The sequence below is a fragment of the Numenius arquata genome, chromosome 6 (genome assembly GCF_964106895.1).
Source record: "Numenius arquata chromosome 6, bNumArq3.hap1.1, whole genome shotgun sequence".
NCBI classification, from domain to species: domain Eukaryota; kingdom Metazoa; phylum Chordata; class Aves; order Charadriiformes; family Scolopacidae; genus Numenius; species Numenius arquata.
In genome coordinates, this window is record NC_133581.1 from 15,768,779 (window position 1) to 15,791,101 (window position 22,323).

Genomic DNA, 22,323 nt, shown 5'->3' on the forward strand with positions numbered 1-22,323 from the left:
ACGCACCCAAGCTCTCTGATTGTGCTGGTGTTCATCTCAAAAAGCAAAATATGTTCATGTGGCTCAAAAAACTTTGCTAGAGTATTGATATGTGAATTCTGGGCGTTCATCTTTATGGCTCACAAGAGTTGTAGGTTGGCTAATTTGCTACAAAAAATTAGTAAGAAACTTACTGATTTGAAATGGGTGAAGGATTTTATCATCCAGACAGAAAAGGGAGTAAGAAGCAAGTACAGTGCCTTGCGAGGTAAACTTCCAGCTGCAGACTCAAAACAACTGTGCAAATGCCAGTTTGGAATTGGACTGCAAGTCAGTTTTATCTGGGGCTCCTCCAGGTCCCAGGTTTATCGTGTTTCCTGCATTTTTGTGCGACCCTTTATGTCTTACCACTCTTGTAGTGCCTGGGGCAATCACTTCATCTTGCTGTCATGGTTCCCACCTACAAAAGATGGTGTATATGCCTGGTTGGATTGGCAGAGCACTGTTTTAGTATTTTTAGTATTATTTTTAGTATTATTACTGAACAGACCTCATTAAAATTAACTGAGTAGTTCTGAAATGAAACATGTAGAAAAAAGTCCAAGCTCTCCAGAGTTTTGATAGAAGAACAGTGCATTTCAAAAAGGCACCCAAACACTGGGGAATTCTAATCTAAATGATAACTGCCTTGGACCAGAGGAACTGGTGGCTCCCTTGACATCATCTCCCTTAATGGAAATGCTTACTAGGGACTATGAGCATCTGGCAGGAGATGCTTAGTGCTTTCTGGGATCTAGCCCTGCATTTGGAGATCTCAGAGGAGCCAGCTGTTTGGGTGAGCTTGCCTGGGCTGGGACAAGTCTCAGTCTCAGAGATATCAGAAGCATCATAAACCAGGCAACTTGATTGTGAAATTTATGTAGGATAGAAACACAGAAATTAAAGAAAAAAGAAAATCGGGAAAGAAAATTCAGCAGAACACGGGCATTTTTTAATGGATTCATAGTTTGTTTGGCCTTTTGAAGGAAGGTCTTATTTTAACCAAAGCATTTGCTGTCTGCTAATGAACTGAACTGGGTGTCATTTATGAAAAAGTCTTGGTCAAATCGAAAGTGACTGCCAGCAATCTCTAGGAAATAAGGAATTCCCTTATCATCAGGAGGATTGAGATCTGACACTGCCACTATTCTTAAATTAAAAAATTAAACAGCACGTATTAAAAATGCAGTTACATGACCCATCAACACTTCTTAGACAGCTAAAGGCCTTTGGACCGTGGCTTTATTCACCTCACATAACACCTGGATCCCACGGTCACTGGGTTATGGATTATTATCCATGAGCAGAAGCTGACTGCCAAGAATCTAAGGCTTTCTAATTAAAATGAAAATTCTACTTCAAAATGATGCAATATTTTATCATGTATTTATGAAAGCAGATGTTACAATATGATGGAAATGAAAGAAGCATTAAAGTAATTATTATAACATAGAAGCTGAAAGCATATTAACTCTGTTAGTCTTTCAAGAGATGTGATATGAGCTACTGTTTCTGGTGTGCTCATGTTTGCTATCCATTAGGAATTGGGGAAAAACAACCTGATCGTGTCTTGGAAAGACATTAAAAATAAAAATAAATTCCTGTGCAGTTCCTGGGACTGGCCATGGCAATATAGAGAATGCAAATTATAGCTGTGCATTAAAGTTTTAAGAAAGACAAATTAGAGGTTTTATTAGTGTTCCTTTGATATTTTTCCATGGTCTTGTATTTCAAAAAAGGGTTTGTGTTTTTCCTTATCCATCAAAACCAATTCTAGAACCTGCAAATTTAGGTTTTTAGGAACAAAATGGGGTACAGAGACCAAGACATTACTCTGTCAAAAGGCCTCTGTTACAAACCTTTTTTCCTGTTGTAGATATGTCAGTTTGTATTCTAATCACATGATTAATGTATATAGACCTGTTACACAATTAGCTTTAAATGAAATACTAAAAGGAGCTATGCTGACTGCAAGCGACTTAGAAAATAATGCAATATTCTGAAATATTAATTTAAGGAGGCATGATTATTTTTAATTTGTTGAAATTAACAAGGAAACAGAAATACCAATTTCAGGAGAATCTTAGTAAACCAGCCACAATGTTTACCTACTTTGACATTATCCAAATATTACCTTTTTGTTTCCAGACATCTAGTTACTGTGTGGCCAGTCAGTCTGGATACACTTGAGGGGAACATTCCAGGTGTTGCAGATGGAGTCAGAAACAGTCTTTCAGTCATATTTGAGACTTTCCTTGCTTTTATGTGCTTGTTTCAAAGCATAAATTCTGCTAACAATTGGGTGAATGCTCTGAGCTCTACCACTGTAGAGCTGAATTAACACTGCATTACAACAAGGTATATTTGACTCAGAGCGGGCTGAACAGGAACCACTAAAAGGCATGAGACAAACTTCTCCCAAATTATGAAAGAAAAAACAATGTGACTGTGACTGTAACTTATGGTCATTGGCTCAATCAGCAGCTGTATGCACTTCTTAAACCTGTTAGTCATCGTCAGGGAGAAATTTTGGGAGCTTAATTTGCCTTCTCTCAGTCAGACAAGCCAAAGAATTTCAAAGGCAGGTAAACTCCTGGCCTCTCTGACACCTCTGATACCTTGTTCCAGTTCTTGAATCCTCTCTTGTCCTTCACCTCCTTCCTTTTCCCTCTTTCTCTCAGTCTTGTGCCTTTCTGAGAGACCTTCCATGGGTATCATCTCCCATTGAACTGTGCCAGCCTGCTTCTAACCCTGGGGATGGAGAACATGTAACTGCTGCTTAGATGCTTTGGCCAGTGTCGCTGGACCAACCGCCTGCCCTCTCTGCTCCGTGCTTTCCTGGATGATCTATGCAGCACACGCCTGGCTGCATCAGAAACCATACAATATCCATGCACTTCTAGCATGAGTTCAGCTTACCCAAGCATATCCAGCACCCCTTCCCCCTGTTTTGAAATCACTTTTCTTGGTATTTAAGGAGAGGAATGCCAAGAAATTATCCTTCCCTCTCTCCTGCAGACTTTTCACCAGATAGGGAGTAGTTAGAGCTTCCTAGCAGTTAGGGATTTTCAGCATATGTGTGCATGTTTCCAAGCCTATTTCTTGAATACCCAAGCGTTCATCAAGAGGGCAGGGAAGAGGAGATCTGAGACTGAACCGAGTGCTGTAACTGTTAGCCACTTGCTCAGCAGTGAGTGGGTGCTCCACATTGCCCAGCAGTCATGGATTTAGATCTTAAATGCAAGGAAATCCTGGATGGCAGCAGCAGATCTGGCTTGCCAGCAGGTTGCACGTGGAAGTGTCCAGCAGGGCTGATCCTTTCTGCTTTAAAGCTGACATGTAAAGCTTCCTTCTCTTATCTCACCCAAGTATGAAGCACTCAGAGGCTGTGGCAATGGGAGCTGTACACAAAGTGGACAGTAATGTCTTAGGGCCAGATTCTGCCACCCTTTCTAGAAGTAATTCTGTTGCCTGCGAATAGTGACATTGAAAGCAAGAGGAGTGAGAGATTACACGTGAATGAGAGAGGCAGAGTTATATTGAGGACTTGGACATTGTCCTTTGAGGTCTAAAACATGTTTTTGAGCTGTGTAAGTAGCCTTTTCATTCCATGTCCAGTAGCACAGCGCTGCATTTCCTCCCTCTCTCCAGATTTTTGATGTACCTGGATCAGCTGGCTGGGCATTTTCTGGCTGTTGCAGGCGAACTTGCAAAGCTGGCCAGGTGAAACACTGTATTCAAGGCTTTTAGTTTGCTAATGTGGTGGCAGAATATTTCCCACACCTCATAAATACCCGTAGCTATGATAAAGAGGTGAGTGGAAGCAGCGGGCCTGAATCAGCATCCTCTCTCAGTCACAGGGCCAGGTTTGCACTGGCATGCAGTGGGTGGCAGAATTTGGCCTGGGTTGTGTAAAGACCAAGATGTGTATATGTTTCCTGCTTCAGGTAATAATGTGCTAAGTTACTACTTTATGCACAGAGGTATGGAAACCTTTTTTTATGTTTTTCCCTCCCTCCCTCCTCTTTCCGTTCTATGATCCAGACACCACTAACTGTATGGAGTTGATGACTGGCAGACTTTCCAAATGTGGTAAGAACTTCCTTCCCTTCTGCCTTTTCTCCTTCCCCAGCCCCCGCTGAGCAACATAATAATGCGCCGTCTGTCCCTTACACCTCTTCCCCTTCCCTATCCCTGCTCTCCCACGCTCTTTTCAAGGCTACCCACCCCATAACAGCCCACTATGTTTTTCACTTAACCTGGTGGACACAAGCATATACCCCTTATTCTGTTCCTCCCCATCCATGCACAGATGCACAGGCTCCTCCACAGCTTTCCCCTTCATAGCACAAGTGTGTGGTGTTGCACATGAGATTCCCTCCCTCACTGTAACCCAGGCCAGTGATTTTCTTTTTCTTTCCTGTTTTTTTTTTTTCCCTCTTTTGTTTACTTGCTGCCTTTGATTCATGATTCTTCAGTCCTTTTTCTGCAGTGAAGCTGAATGCTGCCCTGCTAGCTGCTGTCTCCCTTGGTTTCTTGCTATTTATTGGGACAGGATTGCTATGTTATTTAATTCCCTTTTGCATCCACTCCCTTCTTCCCCAGATATCCTTGGGGTAAGACCCTTTTAAATCTTCCATAAGACACACCACATATTATCTGTCAGACACTTAGCTAGCATAAATTGTCATAGTTCCAGTCTGGTCTTGGGGAAGGATGTTGTGTCTCTAGCTGGAGGAGTAGTGAATTTACTGGAGATTCGGAATTTTTCTAGGAATGAGGAAAAAAAACAAGTGTTCCCTGCAAAATTTGCAACTCAACTTGCTTGGGGTTCCATGAATTTTGGTTAACTTATTCCTTGTCTTCTCTCCCCTCTATGCGCTCAGGGACTATATTCTTTCTTTCATTACCTGTGCCCCTACTGACTCCTCCAAATACAACAGTGGAAATACCCAAATACTATTAGAGTTTTTTGTCTTCTTTCTTATATCTTGTACAGAGAGGTTCTGTACAAGAGGACTGTTCTCTTTAGATTTCCATTCTGGTATCTAGGTTGAATTCAGGTATCTCTGTGAAAGGGAACACAAGCTGTTGAGGAAGCAATCACTGAGCTGGTACCCCTCACCAGCTGGACCTGCAACTTCGGTGTCATCTCTTCATAAACTGAGGAAAATTGTTCTGGAGTTGTGGAGTCTGTAACAATAAAGGAAATTTGTCATTGTGGAGATAATACTAGGTTTATGTGTGTGTGACTGAGGCAGGATTTGGCCCATTTCCTGTATTTTGATGATCTCTTTCCCTTAAGTTGCAGCTTTGCTGGTGGGAGTTTTTTCCTTTGCTCTGAAAGGAGCTCGTTTGATTTCATGTTTGAGTTTTCTGGGTTATACCATTTCTGATCTCCTCATGAAGACTCATTTAAGTTGCAGGCAGACCTCCAGCTTCTTCTTGAAGTCATCAGACAGCAAATCCCTCTTCTCCCTCAAGCCTTTGTTTCTTGCCTGGATCTGGCATTCACATCATACAAAAATACTGAAATGCTGATTCTACTGATTGCTTGCAAGTTAACTGAGCTATACAGATAACCAGCCAGTACTCTGCATTCTCTAGATAGAGAGCATTACTGCTCACTCCCAGTTCAGGCAGGCCCTCCAGCTGTCACAGTGTCAGCATCAATCCAACATGGGACAAAGAGGACAAGGTGAATGCCAGCAGAGAGTCTATTTTCTGGCAGCTACAGCACAGACAAAGCACATATATATATCCAGAGAAGAGAAAGGATGGATTATAGGAGTTTAAAGGGCTTCCTTTAAATTATATTCCTATTGGTGTGCTCACACACAACATAAGCAGTGGTGACTACACCAAGCTGAATTCCACCCTCCTATATCAGTGAAGAGCCATCTCATGTGCAGGAGAGCTCACCCACAATTTAGACGGGGGAGCAAAAGGGAATGATGCCAGCATTTAACCTTTTATTGGCAAACTGTCCTCTTGAGGACAGGGAACTCTGAAGTTGACATAATGTTTATCTAGTAACAACAGTGTAAGAAAAACTATACTATATATGTGGCTTTGTGACCTCATCATAGTTCCATATTCTGAGAGTGAGCACGGGGGGCATTTTTGCCAAAAAGTTAACAATGGTGCAAGAAGAACTAATCAGATGCTTTATGCCTGGCTCAGCCATGTGAAAGCTCTGGTGGGAATAAAGAATATCTTTTCACCCACTAGAAGCCATTGAATGTTGTAATTAATAGCAAGGCAAATTTATTTAGTCCTTTAAATGTTATCTCATCTTCTGCTAGCAGTGGTCATCAATCTGAGAAGTGATTTTGCATATAGCCATCGGCATTGAAAAACAAGTTAATGTTGAACAGCAGAGGTATGTCATAGGAGCTGCCAATATCCAAATGACTTAACAGCTGCTGTATCAACTCTACCTGTGCACACTAGAAAACTGCTGCCAACTCTTAATATTTCACAATAGAAGAAAATAATTTGGCTCATAATAAAACTGACATGCACATTGGGATGGAATATTTTATGTTTCCACCCATATCAGCATGGGAATGGGCATTTCTATTGTCAGAAAGACTAAACTTGTTTCCATGAACTCTTTCATATCTGTTCATGGGATTAAAATTACCTTGTAAAATTTAAAATCTTTACATTTAAAATGCAGCTGTAACCTGAAAACTGCCTATAGGAGTGATACCTTCTGACTTAGCTGATCTATTCCTTGTGTATACAGAACCAAATCAGTTTAGTGACAAATAAGCTTTATGACTTTATGTACTGCTGTTAAGCCATATAAAATCAACACAGCTGTAAAAGAATGGGCTGGATTCTGTTTCTTTTGAGGCAGGATTGAAAGAACTGTTTACTACCATCTAATCTGGTATTTATGTCTATCTCACTCAAGAATAGGTTGTATAATTGACAATAAGGTTCTGATAGGTTCTGTAGAGCCTCTACATTAAAAAATACACAAAAAAAAATACACAAAACTGAAGAGCCCTACAGCTTCAACCACAAAGCTGGGAATTAGAAAGCAAGTATCATTGTAGATGGAGCACATTGGATCTGGAGCCATTGATACACACTACATGGAAGCCCACAGTGCTATTTCAGTAGCCCTGTTCAGAAAAGAGTCTGTCTTTACAGACTTTAATGACTTTAAGTCCTTTAAATAGTGAGCTGAGGATTTCTTTGGGTGGTTGACTTAGTAGTAAAGATGGTGAATAGCCTTTGATAGCTCCCCAGCCATCCCCAGTTTTTTGGAGTCCTTAGTAAGTATATTTCTCCAAGGTGATGGTTGCTGGCAGAAAGCTCTGAAAAGCCTGCCTTATTCTTGACTTTACTTTCTGAGAAACACTTACCAGGGAGCCTGTAAACTTTCCAGTCTCCACACAGTAACTATCTGGGGCTGAATTTTATTTCCAAGTAAGGCAATCTTTGTTTGCTGCTTTCCGTCCCTTGTGACTCTCAGGAAAGTCTTCAGTTACATCAGTGGCACTTCAATGGATCTGGGTGATCATAACAGGAGGAGAAGATTAGTTTGTATGACTGTGCAGCTTCAGTCAAATCATGCTATTGTGTCAGGCACTGCACAAACATATGTTCCTGCAAAGTCTTAGACCATAAGCCTGTGACAACAGGCTGGCCAGAAGACCATGTGTTTATTCTTAAACATCTTGTGTTGCTGCTTACAATTTGAAACCTTGATTCTTGGCACCAGAGTTTAAAAAAAAACACTTTATGGATGTTTGTGTGTACCAGTGGCTGTCACCAAAATGATCTGATCAAAGCAGAAGCACAGCAAATCCACTTCCCTTTCATATCTTTCCAATGTATCTCACTCAAATCTCTTGCTTCCGATGTTTAGGACTTTACATAGCTTCCTATCCAGAGCCATCTGACCTTGTCCCCCATGGCCAATCATCCTTTGTGCACACAGAGTGATCGCACTGCAATAAAGGCTTCTCTTCTTAGCTCCTTGCAATGACAGTTTGATTCATTCAGATGCAAGCCCATGTCAATAGCATCCCAAGCTACTTGAGAACTTGGGAGACATTTTGTTGTTTAAAACTGGTTACATCACATCTGGGTTGCAGTTGCAGCATGTAGGTTTGTGAGTGCTAATTTAGAGACTGCTGGTGTTACTAGCAGCAGCAGCAGCAAATATCTGTATTTGATGCTCTTGGAAGTGATCCTGATCCATATTGGCATTAATTAGAGTAATCCTGCTAATCACAAAGTAGCTATTTGATGGAAGAGGAGGTTGGTGATTTGCATTCGTAAAGTCGTAACTGATGGCACTGATGCTGAAACACGCAGAAAAAAAATGTCTGCTGCCCTCCCAGCTGAAAGTCTCTTCTCATCAGTGTTACACTGAGGTAGGCAGAACATGGTACTTTATTAGCATTTCTGAAAAATGTGCCAGCTACTGGTCTTTCTGAGCATGGCTGATTCTTCTGTCTAAATTGTGACCCAAATGAGAGATAAAAGGAAGAAGACCCACCTGAAAGATCACATATTCATTCATAATGGGTGGATCACGATAAGTAGGATAAGTCAGATTTTCCAAATAGTTCAAGCCTGGTTTCCCAGTTACCCTGGCCCATTATACTAGTATCCTTTGCTGTCCAAATGGATGGCTGACCCCCCCCACGCTGTAGTCATATCTCTTCATTCTAGTGTTGTGTTGGGGAGGCATTTCTTTTCCAACTCATGACTCGTGTTTTTACATCATAGAAGAAGGTAGCAACAAAAATGGCAACTTGGCACTAAAGATGAATCCAGATGTATTGAACTATTTGGTACACGTCAGATCCTGTTTTGACAACTATGGCTAGATTTTTACTGTGCAATACAAGATCTTTTCCTCTTTCTCCATGATACTATCTAATGCAGAAAATAGAGATATCTCTTTCTTAATTAAGGTCATGGTACTTTATTTATGGCAGGCAGTGCTTCAAGATACTCCATGTGAACATTTGCTTGCTTTACTAAGCTAAATTTGAGATGGACTCCATGGAATATTAAATTGTATTTTGAAGGGATTGATTCAGAGGAAATAAGGAGGCAACGTTTCACCAGCATACACAGGTCATTTTGCTCTCAGTAACAGGTCAGAGAACTTAAAACCCATAAGATCATACCTGAATATCCATCTGGCAGGAAAGGACAAAATCGTATTTTTAAGTGCCAATACATTTCTGACATTTTTATAGATGAAAAATTGGAATGAAACAGCGGAAGTCTCTAGGAGAATGGGTAACAGCGATACTATCATCTGCTATGGCTTTACAAGTGTAGGTCGTCAGCTTCCCCTCTCAGCACACACTTGTGCAGACAGATCTTTGTAAAAGGACAGGCAGATACAAAGAATTCTTGGGCTGAGTCCTTTACCAGCCAATTTGCCAGAACAACATGATTCCACAACAGAATCTGGCATCTCTTCTTCCCACCCTTATCTTTGCCTGCTCTTTCAGTGCCACCAGCTGTCCAAACAAATGCATGATACCCTCCTCTCCATCATCATGTCTCCTTTTTTGAATGTTATCTGATGGTGCTGGATTGGCCAGAGCTATTAATCAGTAATGGACACATTTGTTTTCTGATTAATTACTCATGTCTTAGCTCTGCAGAAGGTAGCAGCAAGGAAATATGCCTCAGGTATTTGGAACTTTGCTGCCTGTGTTCACCATTCTCTAACTCATTACCCAGGAGCTACCTGTCTCACTTATATTGTCTGGGACAGGAGAGGCTGAACTAGATCTCAGCTTCTCTGTGTGTGCATGAGAGAGAGAAAGAAAATGTGCAAGATAGAGGCAGAATGGCCATCTGACTAGTCACAAATATTGCGCCACCCTCCCACAGAGGAGACAGGATGTTTTAGGGGAGCAAGAACAAGGATGGGTTATACAGCATTGAAATGTCATGTTTGTTGTTCAGATCTGCCCAGGTATGTAGCGATTGGAAGTTCCCACCTTCTGCTGGTAGCACGGGCACCTGTGCTAACAGTGTATGATAATCTTAGTTCCTACCAGCAGTCTGTTTCTCCAAACACTGTTTTCACTTGGCTTTTTTACCGGCAGAGTCTAAGTACTCTAGAAAATAATCTCTGTTGTTACCTTTGGAAGTCACCTTTCCCAGTTGTAATTTAGGTGTCCTGCTGAGAAACTGGAGTTGTTCTGTGGACTGTCTGTCTCCATTTTCTGGTCCTAAATTGAAATGAAATCAAAACAGCTGCCCCATCAGGTAACTAACTGGGGAAAAAAGAAATGGGAAAACTTGTTCTGGTCAACCTGTTGTGACAATTTATAAATCCAGTAAAAACCACATCCATGTCTCTTGAAATGCTTTCCTGACTTCCTGTATTTTTAGACAAGTCCCCTCTTGGGATTTCTGCAGTTTCTTCAGCTCACTTCAAGTGGCCTAGGATGGGTTCATAGACTAGGAGGGAGTTCTGTGTGATGGCCTCCAACAAGACATTGCAATGGCCTTTCTGTCACTCTTCTCCAGTCTAGAGGGAAGCCTCATACATCCAACCATTAAAGGAGAAAAAAATTCTTTCTGTAGCCTTCTTCAGTAGTTGGTGAGCTTACTGAGGCATCTCTGTGATTTGTATTTGTACAATGCCTAGCGTAGGGGCTCTTTAGTCTGGTGGAATACCCCTACATGATAATACAACTAAACAAAGAGGAATAGGCCACTTTTATCTTTCTGTTATCCCTTTTACTGCGTATACTCTTGAAGTGGGTTCTATATTTTAAGTCTTCTGTTTTTGAAAGCAGAAGGGACTCTGCCAACAGAAACCAAGCAAACAGGCAAAAAATTCCTAGTCTTAACAAAGAGGAGTAGAACTCTGTCAAAGCAGCGAAATGGATTATCACCCATCAAGAGAGCGTTTCAATGCTTTATGTGAAAGGGGTTGGATTTTTGTTACATGATTCACTGAAACCATGGCTGCCTATCAAAATACAGAGCAAGCTAGGGATGAAAAAGACAAGGGGTAAAGAGAAAGGAATAAGTATAGGAAGAAAACCTCAGTAGCAGAGGCAGGCAGAAGACAGTCAGAAAGGATGTGAAAGCAACAAGGGAAGGAATATGGGAAGTCAACTTGGCAGTGTGTGTCTGTGTTTCCAGTGGAGACCTAGCTTTTCCCGTTCAGTTTCTCCCAAAGGCTAAGCTAAAAAATGCAGAAACCCAAATTTTCTCAGTCTATACAGAAAGGAAAGGCAGAGGATAATCCCACAGATGGCATATTTGTTTTGTGGAACTTTGTGTTCAGCACCTCAAGGATTAGTGCATTAAAAATACATAGACTCCAGAGAGATGGTTTCACAGGAGAAGGAAGTGCCTCAGGGTTTGCTTCCAATAGGTCTATGGGAATGTTGCTATTTGCTTCAATGAAAAGAAGACCAAGTTTCATCTGACTGTCTTAAAACATTACAAACCAGCATGCTCTAATCAGTGACTGAAGCCTCCAGGCTTGTCCTGAAGCTACTTGTTCACCACCTCCTGTTATTTTCCATGGAGGACTCTGAGGGTCGGGGCAAGCTCAGGGCGGAATTTTTGGAAGGTCACAGCAGGGTCTTTGCAAGGTGCATCCTTTCCTGGTGTCACTTCTGGTGCCTGGCGTGAATCGCCTTATTTTCTCTTTCTTCTCTTACCTGAGTGCTCCACTTCCACTTTGCTTCTCAAACCTGTGACACCACTGGGGGCTAGGTCAATGGCAGACCGACTTCCTAAGAACAACAGATGAAATACTGTCAACTGTGAGGGCTGATACAGGCCACCTGCCCAGCTTCCTTTTACATTTTTGTCTCCAGCCCCATTTCTTCCTTTTATTGCCTGTTGTATTCAGATACCTTCACAGTTTTGACTTCTTTCATGATATTTGGCCAAGACAGTGCTGCACACAGGTGCCACAAACCAGTGCCTTCTCCTAAATATATTTCTCTAGCATCCCTTCAATACATGACCCTTCCATAAGCTTCAGTGCTTATTTTCAAACCCATTCCCCTTCCCCATCTTGCAGCTTACAGCTCCTTGGTCTAACTCAAAAATGCACATATCCATCTCCTCCTAATAATAGATGTAAACCTAATGCTCTGAACCTCCCCTCCTGCCTCTGATCCTTCTCACGGTTTCTCACCCTCGCTACCCTTCATGCTTTCTTTGCTCTGTGTTGATGAACGTTTTCTCTTAAGGGGAAAGAAGACCTTAGTTACAGATGCATGAAACACCAGGGAAGTTATGAAGAATCAGTGAGCCAAACCTTCATCCCTGTCCAGAGGAAATGGGATGTCATCTCACTTTCTGAAATAAGAGAGGCCGCCTTTTTTGAGGCCCCAGATGGACTTAGAGGTGTAAGAGCCTATCACATCTTGCACTGAATGCTAGCAGTGGAACGTTGCTAAAAAAGCTATTCTAATCCATCATCACCTGCATTTTCAAGTCTTGTTTTACTGGATGTATAAACCCCGAAGGGCACAAGAACTAAGAGGAGCAACACCATGCATCATTGTCATGCTTCCAGCATAGCTGGCCCATGTTTACATATCTCCAGAGGAAAATGTGAGGACTCTTTGTCTATCCAAAGACCAGTATCTAGACCAGCCCAAGAGTGGGCTAACAAGCTGTCATGTAGACCACATCAATGCAGTGGTTATCTGTACGGCTTGGTGTAGGATCAGCTCTTTCTTGACTGCAGGATAGGAGAGCATTATTACCTAGTATTTAATTACAAGTCAAGATACTACAAAAGGCAAAGGAAGGAAGGGGTTAATGAAATGGCCTATTTTATTTTTCAGTAGCACTCTTTAAACATCCCTAAAGATTTCTTACCTCCCATTAAAATTTTACCTGAAAATGCTGATTGTAAGGAATCCAGTAGTGATGCAGGCAAAGAAAAGCAGACTGTTAAATACTTTTGCTGCAATAAATCTCCAGGCACTTGAAAGCCGGTAGGGCATGGGGAGGAGAAAGGATGGATGAAACGAGGGCTGCATATTTTAATAGGATGATTAAAAATCCTGTATCAGGACTCAGCAAATACAAGATATAAAAATTAAAAAATGTTTTATTGCTCCATTCTTGCAAGTTGTACTTCTGTCTACTGTTCCTGTCTATATGAAAACAGAAAAATTCCTCGATTCCTGCAGAGCCCTGCTTACTCTGCCCTATTCTTTCCCTCTAAGCTTGTTGAATAAACTGCTCAGCTGAATAACTAGAGATATTTCCCTCCCTTTTTCTCCCAACCTAGCAGTCTTTCCCTCTCCAGCATTTTTTTCAGTGCTCTTTTTCATTCTCTCCGCTGACTCCATTTGCTTATGAAGATGAGGCGTCCAAAGCCACATAAAAAACAGATCTGCCCACATTCCTGCATTCAAGGCTGAGTGTTTGCTTTCTGTTTTTCTTTCTTTTCATTGAAAAAGAGTATCCACCTAAAAGAAGAACTGAGTCTGAGCAGATAGAAACAAGTCTGAGCAGAGCATGAGTCCACAAACTTAAAACAGTTTTAGGGAGGCTCTGGTAAATCTCTGAAAGAGATGTCATAGATGTGGAACAAATATTCCCCTTCCAAAGCACTTGGATGCTTGTGGATGGAAGCAGGTGGAGCTCACAGAGGTTTGATCCCAAAACGACTGAGAGTTTGATAGCTCTTCTCTTCTTAGCCCAAAATTGAGATTTACCTGGCTGTTTGTTTGGGCCCATCTCTAAGGTTTCAGTCAGTTAGGCAAACGATGCCCTTCCAGAAACAAGCCATTTGCTTGTGGCATTGGTGTAACTGAATGCACAGACAGAACCGGGGCCAGCAGTAAGTTAACCAGACAGAGGCAGGTAGAGGAAGACAAGGAATGAATTAGATTAATAAGATCGAGATCCTTCACTGTATATGCCAGCCATGTGATTTTTCTCAATGCCTGTTAACATGCAGAGGAAAGCAGCAACTACCTGGTTAGCAGGGGGCAGGAAGAAAAGTGTGACACGTTCAGCTTTGCAAGGCAGAAGTACTATATATTTCCTCTTTCTTTGTGTAAAGAGCAGCTGATGTCTGTCTAGCATTTTCCATTAGAGAATAAGAAAGTACTCAACAAGCTCTTCAGCACAGAAAGTACTTGCCTGCTGTAGTAACTGCTTTGCTTACTTTTGTAATGAAATTGAAGGGAAATACAATATTACCAAGCCACCAGTGTCCCCCAACTGTGGATAAATGGCAGTCTCTGCTATGAAGAAACCCCTTTGCTCCTGACTGAAAGTTCCCATCTCAAGGATGGAAGGTTCTACTCTTCGCAGCATACCGCAGCATCAGAAGGCAAACACAAGGAGCCCATTTCCTTCTGGGTGCTGGAGGATGAAATTACTTAGTGGGATAAAAATGATTTGAATTTGTTAGAACAATGGAGCCAACAGCCCGATATTGAGAAAAGCATCATGGAGCTTTAATAATCATGAACAGGCATCACCTCCATGGTGTACGTTAGATAAAAAACACCTTCAGTATCCATGTTCTGAGAATTTAGTGTGACCCGTCCTATGTCTAATCAAGATTAATCCCCCAATCCAAGAAAATTAAAAGGGACTAGAAATGCCCAAAAAGGCTACCTTTCCAGCAGCAGCTGGTCCCTTTCCCTCGGTAGCACCCCAGAGCCTCAGGTATGGCCTTCCACACATCCTCTGACCTAGGACTAGGTTAACAGCATACAGCCCTGCTGCCTGGAGGTCCAAATGGCATGGAAGATTGTGTTCACGTGCACAGTGCCCAACCCATGTTCATACTGAAACCTGTTCCAGTGGTTGGCTTAATGAGATACCTGTTCTACTAGCATGCAACCCTACACCCCTCTCTGGCTCCTAACTCCACTGGAGTGAATGTCAGTGTCATGGAGGCTGTATTGGAGAGAGAATACAAATTCAGGACAACAAGGAAGTAGTTCTTGACCCTGGTAGGTCCCAGCAATAGTTAGATGCCTAACAGCCTGCTTCCACAATGCGTTCAGCATCTTCATTTCCAGGCACCTGTTGTAAGAAGGATCTGGAGGTTCTTAGAAGCTTGCAAGTACAAGCCACAAACCACACATGCAGATGACAACACTCATGTCAGCCATAGCTCATTTTTCAATGCTGTTTCTCTTGCACTCAGGTTCTTCAAGCTTAGTGACTGAAAGGTGAGCAAGGAGATACTCAGAAAGAAATAAAATGCAAGCAAAGAAAGCCTAATGCCCGGTGTAGCCAGAGAGCTCAGCAAGGCTGCAAAGCAAAGCATCAATTGGCAACCACATCCAAATACTCCGTGTTTGTAAGAGCAGCAGTAAGATGGGATTTGCCTGTATCCAGCATTACATTTACGGACGTTTCAGTGTGGAGTGGCCAAGTGACTCCAAGTAATAGACTGAGCTATTTCAGCCACACAGTACTATGTACTCCTGCTAGGTGAGGCAGCACTGCTCCCCCACTCAGGACAAAAGTAAGACCTTCCCCCTAGGTGCTTTATGCTTCCAGCCTCTTTATTTCTGTAGGTGTCCCATCCTAAACACTCTTCCTCTTCCTGCTCATTGTCTTCATCTCCCACACACCCCCACGCACGTGGCTCTGGATCTCCTCATCGTGTTCTTCTCGTTAAAAACCCCATTGTTCATTTGTTTGTTTGTTCTCTCTCTTTCTCTCCTCTTTTTCTCTCTTTCCCTCTTGTTTTTTTTTTCTTCCTTTCTTTCTTTCTTTCTTTCTTTCTTTCTTTCTTTTTTTGTCTCCTCTGTTTTGTGTACCCAGGCAGCCCATTGAGTAACTTCTTTGACGTAATTAAACAACTTTTTTCAGACGAGAAGAACGGGCAGGTGAGCCATCCCCCCGGCACGCCAACCAAGCATAGCGCAAACAGCAAGCGGAGCGATTCCGGTTCTAATGACTATGGGTCTAGAGGAGACAATAAGTACCCTGCTGGCAAAGACAAGGCAAAGATGGTCTCATCAGTCGGCCTACAAGACCAACCTTAAATAAACACATAAAAAATTAAATAACTTAAAAAAAAAAAACAAAAACAAAAACAAAAAAGCAAGAAAGAATGAAAGAATATTCCTTAGCAAGCTAGCCTCTAAACTAGAAGGATGTATATACCTTGCCACAACAGTACAAAACTGTCTATAGACAAATTTTGTATGAAGGAATGACTGTATATATATACATATATATATTTATATATGATATATAATATATATCTCAGAAACAAACACAAAAACAAACGAATGAAAGAATGAAAAGAAAAGAAAGAAAAGAAAAGGTAGCACAGATGACAAACCCAGTTCACCAGATCTTGGGTTGTGGGTTTTTTGATTGATTTTTTTTTCCTCCCTTTTTTGAATGTTTTGCTTTTTTTCCTCCTTCCTGATTTTTTGGGTTTTTTATTATTATTATTTTTTGTTTTCTTTTGTTTTGTTTCTTGTTCTGTTCATGCTCTCTCTGTGTTTCTGACGACACCACTTGTTTCCGCTCTGCTACCAGGAATTATCCCGAAAAGTTAACATGTCAGCCACGGCTTCACCTTCTGTGCTCTGCGGACACTTGTTGACGGAAGGCAACCGATGTAGACTGTCCAAGGACCAGTCCTGTTTGAGGTTCCCAGCCTCCCCTCTCCCTTCAGGAAGTGGGTTTCTCCCCCACTTCTCCCCAAACACCTCCCCAGTGCACGCCATTTTGGTTCCCCCCCCACCCCTCGTTTTCTTTTTTGGTGCTCCATAAGAGAGATCTGCTCAGTTACGGGATTGCAGAGTCTGGGCTGAAAGGAGGTTGCAAATTGTTGGGAGTGAAACCTTTACCCTTGGCAACTTCTGTCCGCGCAGGTGAACTCAGCCCGGAGGGGGAGGGTGAGGGGAAGGAGACGGGCGTAGAGGGACCACAGTGTTCCATGAATCCAGAGCGCGTTCTCATCAGAAACCAGCCAGGAGCAACTCAAAACTAAGCGTTGAACCAAGACAATACTGGGGAGCTTCATCATGGGATTTTCTTAACCTTCTTTTTCTCCCCACCACCTTTTCCTTTTCTTTTGCCCCCTTTTTTATATATACATGTATATATGTGTGTATATTTATATACAAATATACATACATACATACATATATATACAAAACAGTTGGTTTTTTTGTACTGTATCATTTTGCTTTTTGACCTGCTGGAAGGGGAAGGGAGTAAACGTAGGAGGGAGAGGGGGTTCAATGAATAAACACATACAAACAAAACATTAAAACTTAGGGAAAAGGCAACTTCTGGTAGCAAAGAAGAGGGACAAGACTCTGCCAAGGACTGTCTCTCCCGCCACCGGGCACAGTTGCCGCTGCTGCTACTGCTGCTCCTCCTTCGACACCTTCCTCCCCACCTGTCAACTCCCTGCCACTGTGCCACCGCGCTGGGACCTTCTTCGACCAGCTGGATCCTCCACCACACCCTGCATTTAGAGGCAATTGTTGTGTTGCTAGTGCTGCATTGATATCAGTATTATTATTTCTTTAAGTTACCAGTTTCATTTGTTGGCTTGGGTGATTTTTTTCTAAAAAAAAAAAAAAAAAAAGAAAAAAAGAAAAAAAAGAAGATGAAGAGGAGGAAGAAAAGAAACTTATCTTGGGTTTTATTTCCTGTGTGTGTGTGTGTGCAAATTACTGGCACTTAGTTCATCAGAGCAAGACAAGGTGGAGTCAGGGCAATGGGAGACTTAATCACGAAGCTACTGTAAACTTTAAAAATTACTGCAAGATATTTTTATAAAGTTTTTGTTTTGGTTTGGTTTTTTGAAGGGGAGGAGGGTGGGATTGGGTGGATGGGGGACTTTTTTTTTTTTTTTTGTTATGTTTCAGTTATTAGGTCTCGGTTATTTATATATACATATATATATATTTAAAAAAATAAGCTGTTAGATATATCTTCTGTTTAATGACTGTGTAGAGGCAACATTGATTCTTATTTATTTTGGGGAGGAGGGGGAAAAAAGACGCAGAAACCCTGTAAGTATTCAGCTTGTGACTTTGAGAAAGAAGAACCGCTGCCTTTTTTCCTCCTCCTCAAGAGTTATGTGACCAAGTGTAACTTATTCTGGCCCAAGCTCAAAGGTTAAACAAACAAACAAAAAAAAACGCGTGGAAGACAAAACACAGTGAGAAGTACTTCTTGACTGAGATTTTAAGAATGTAGGCTTAGCATTAGTGTTCAGCTCTTTTATGACCTTCGATTGCTGCTCGTTGGGTTCCTATGGGTGTATGTTGTATCGCAAGATTATTATTTTTTTTAATGATAATGTTGGATGAGTTCTTTTTTGTTGGTGTTGTCGTTGTTGTTTTTTTTAATCATTTTTCCCCTTCTTGGACCAGTTTTACTTGTACATAGGTTTGAAGATTAAAAAGAATTTTTAAAGACACAAGTGGGGCAAAGACCTTTGACTTATGCCCTGTTTCCCCATTCCCCCAAATGGGAGGGATTAATTTTATTTTTTTTGTTTTATTTATTTATTTATTTTCCCTATTCTTAAACTTTTCTCTCTCGTATTGCTGTGTGCATGTCAGACACCAGGGAGTGATGGCTGGGGAGGGGGGGAGGCAAGGGTGCAGGAGAGGGGGGCAGTTTTAATTGCATGACATTGCTGTAAATTAGTCTCTTTTGCTTTCGTTGTCTTTCCTGCCTCCGCCCTCTCTCTACTTCTCCTCTGAGCTCCCCTCCCATCACCCCCGTCCTTCTTTTCCCTCTTTTCTCTTCCCTTGTGTATAGATTTTGATGCTTCTGTTACATTGTACCTCTACAAAAGGCTGGGATTTCAATACAAAATAATACTACTACTTTAAAAATACCTATATCAGCAAAACCCATGTGGTACAAGCAGGAAGGGGATTACTTACACAAGATATAAGAATAAATGAAAGCAATACCTCTTGTTATCCTTCCTATTTTGTACTTTGAAGACACACACGCGCGCACACACACATATACAGACACAAACTGACATTATTTAATGGTTTAAAATGGACAAAAAAATCTGATGTATCCCTTGTTAAATAACTGTGAGCAACTTTAGTTCAAAAACCAATAAATTCATTCAGTAAAGATACTAGCTGTTAAGTGTCCTGTTTATGTCCATGAAAATGACCTTCTTGCTAGCACCAGACCCAGTAAGTACCATTATCACAGCTTTCCACACCAAAGGAGCTGAAGATGGCGGGCACATATGGCAGCATCCTCTCATCCATGGAATGACTGTCGTCTCCTCGCAGCACTGGGGTCTGTAGTGCTGCAGCCGGCGTTCTCCACCCTCACAGCACAGACACACCACGTATGGGCGAGGACAGCTCAGCCCTATAGGCCTGTTTTCCCACAGTATCATGCTGAGAAAGATTAATCCAAATGGCAGACCAATCACACACCCCCTAGGCCTGATCTGGATGGAAACCACTGCACCAAAAACCGCTGCTGCTTGTCATCATTCTCATCTCTAACCTGAGCTGCTCATGTTGCTTCCAGATTTAGCATAGGAAGGATTTCTCCACCCTCCCTGCCTGAAACACCCTCAGTCCCATATATTTGACAAAGTTTATCAGGTATGTCTGTGGCTTGCATTGGGTTTGGGGTTTTTTTTTTTTGCCGGTTGGTTTGCATGGCTGTTGGCCTGTCACATGCCTCTCTCAGCTTTTAGGCGTTCACCTTTCCGCTGGATTTGTAACTTCTTCCAGATGACCACGGGAGCCCGGCAGTTGGCCTCTTGGTCTCAGCGGTCTGGCTGGTGTGTGCCCTGAGACCCGCCTGGGCGCTTCCCTGCGTGGCCGGGGTAAACGTGGCAGGAGCCATCCCTGCAGGCCCCTGGGCCCTGCTCACCGCCTCCCAGCCGCCTCTGGCAGCGTCCCGTCCCAGCCCTCGCCACAGCTGCCCCAAAACGGGCCGGGTCTCCCCGCTGCTGTGGCGCCACCCGGGGAGGGAGGAAAAGGGGGCCCGGCGCGTGCGGCAGCCGTTGGGTGCGGCCGTTGCCGCGGCCCCCTCCGGCGCGTGCGGCGGCCGTTGGCGACTCGCCGGCGGCAGAGGGAGGCGGGCGGCGAGCGCGGCGGCTGCTCCTGAGGGCTGTCCCGGCGGAGGGGAGGAGGTAAGGCCCGCGGGAGAGAGCGAGGCGGCGGCGGGCTGGGGCAGGGCAACGCTATGGGCGAACGAGCGCGGAGGACGTCGCGGCGAGGCGCTGTCTGGAAGGTTCCGTGTCGCCTCCTCGGCTGCGGGGGAGCAGGTCCGAGGCCAGGGCGGTGGGGTTGTCCCTGGGGTCGGCGCAGCCTGTGAAGCCTCCCACCGTGACAGGCAGGACCGCGGCGGCTGCCAGCCCACGAGGGCACGGTGTGCTGTCCTTTTGCAGGCCCTGTTAGAGTGTGCAAGAGGAATAGTCGCCACCCCACCACCTCGTTGTTGTGGCCACCGTTTGAGGATGTAGCCTATCTCCACGGGGTGCAGCCGGGGTTGCTCCCCAAAGGCTTGTTTCCCGGGCCTGCAGGCGGTAGCCTCTCCCACTGGGCAGTCTTGTGAGAAGTACCGTGCAGGGAGGGTGTGTACACTGGTAGGAAAAGTGTTGCCTAGTGTACTCCTGGGAGCATCACAGTAGCTGTCCTCTTTCAGGGATATCATAGGGATGGTTGTGGCCTGTGGCATCTTCTGCAGATGTGTGCATCAGCCTCTGGAGCAATGTGTTGGAGCAGTGCAAATGTTGATAAAGCTCTGAAGCTTTCTGGGCAGGGGTGACAGAGGAGATCCCTCACAAGGGCATTCCTGCTGCAGTTAGGTCTCAGCAGGGTGCAAGACTCACAGCTGTAGCAGATTGTTTCCTGGGAGGTTGTGGTTCTGGCAGACAGTGTCTCAAGGGGGTTGGTGTTAGCACCTGCTGCAGTGGTACGGTGTGAAGGCTTGCACTGCAGATGGCATCCCCTGTGGATGCAGGAGGGACACAGATGTCCTGGAGGTCCCAAAGGTGTTTGTACTTATCTAGGAGAAAGCCACAGCGTTTTTAAGGTCTTTGGGGGGATTTATTGGTTGGCTAAAACCAAAGGAGAGGGAGGAGCAGAAGCATGAGGGGAGTGGAAAAGCTGACAAATATTAAAAGATGAGGAGAATCACAAGTGCTGCAGGATTTGATCTCTGTAACACTGGAAACATAGAATTGGGAACTAGCTGTGTATCATTTGCAGCTCTGCAAATGAAAGGATGCGCTGGGCCGGAGTATAATACAGCAATGTGGCAGCAGGTGTGTGTTGCTTCCATGTCTGCTTCTCCCTCTCTTCCTATGTGTTCAGAAATGTTCACAAACTTATATGATCTTTTTATGTTTCCAGTAGTATTCACAGTTAGTGCCCCCAAGATTGCTAATTATGGTCTCCAAAACCTTTAAGAGGAAAATAATGAGTTTGCAAAGTGAAGGACCTCATGCTTAGGGCCTCCCCACATTTATTCTGACTTCTTGTTTGGGCATGTTATAACAGAGTCTCTAGCTACATGGTGTTACATTATCACCTGTAGTGCATGGGAGAGTCTGTGCTTCTGAGTGAATTGAGTTTATACTTAAAATGTTCTCTACACAACACTCTTCGTATTTTGTAGCTTAAATCCAAAGCCAAGCAATAAATGCCACAGAGGATTTTGGTATACCTCTGTGGTTGAGGTAGTTGGATTATCTCTGCTGTCAGGTGGTGGCTATTGTCCTCACCCAACCCCCCCTACCAGGTGATGGCTGTGAAGATGTCATGAGCTGTGACACCTGTCCTTCATTTGCTGTGGTTCTGAGCTCTGCAGCTCTCTGATTGTCTTGGAGAGCCCAGCTCCTTGGACTCAATATGTGAAAAAATTACTATGTTTAGCGTTCATCTGTATGATTTCCTCTGAGTAAAATAACACAGCATGTGACCTTCTGAGTGTAAACTGAAGAAAAGGCAAGTGTGTAAGACTCTAGTTTGTCTGCACACATGTGGATATTAACTTTATTTAGATACATGCATACATGAAAAATGTAGTTGTGCTCAAGGTGAACTGTTATTAATTGAGCCAGTACCTGACATGTGCTATATAAGCAATAAATTGTATATATGCATCAAATGAGCAGCTGAGCCTGTAGTCATGAAGGTAATTCTCTTTGCCATGTGTCAGTGTACAGTCTGTTTGGGGGCTGAGAAAGAAGTCGGTTGTGTTTGAGAGCACTAATGTAAATTGTCCAAGCCTGGCAAGTGATGCATGAAAACTTCCTCAGTAGTCAGGTTGGCTTTAATGAAAGTGATCTGATACAAATGACTGAGCTTTAAT

General features: G+C 43.2%; 1 protein-coding gene across 1 annotated transcript in view; it reads left to right on the forward strand.

Moving 5' to 3' along the window:
• The window catches only part of BRSK2 (BR serine/threonine kinase 2), a 319,951-nt gene extending 303,929 nt beyond the window's left edge, over positions 1–16,022 (forward strand). The window contains exon 19 of the mRNA XM_074148741.1: positions 15,847–16,022. Coding sequence (XP_074004842.1) covers positions 15,847–16,022 — 176 coding nt within the window. The remainder of the gene's footprint in view (positions 1–15,846) is intronic.
• The last annotated feature ends 6,301 nt before the right edge of the window (positions 16,023–22,323 follow it).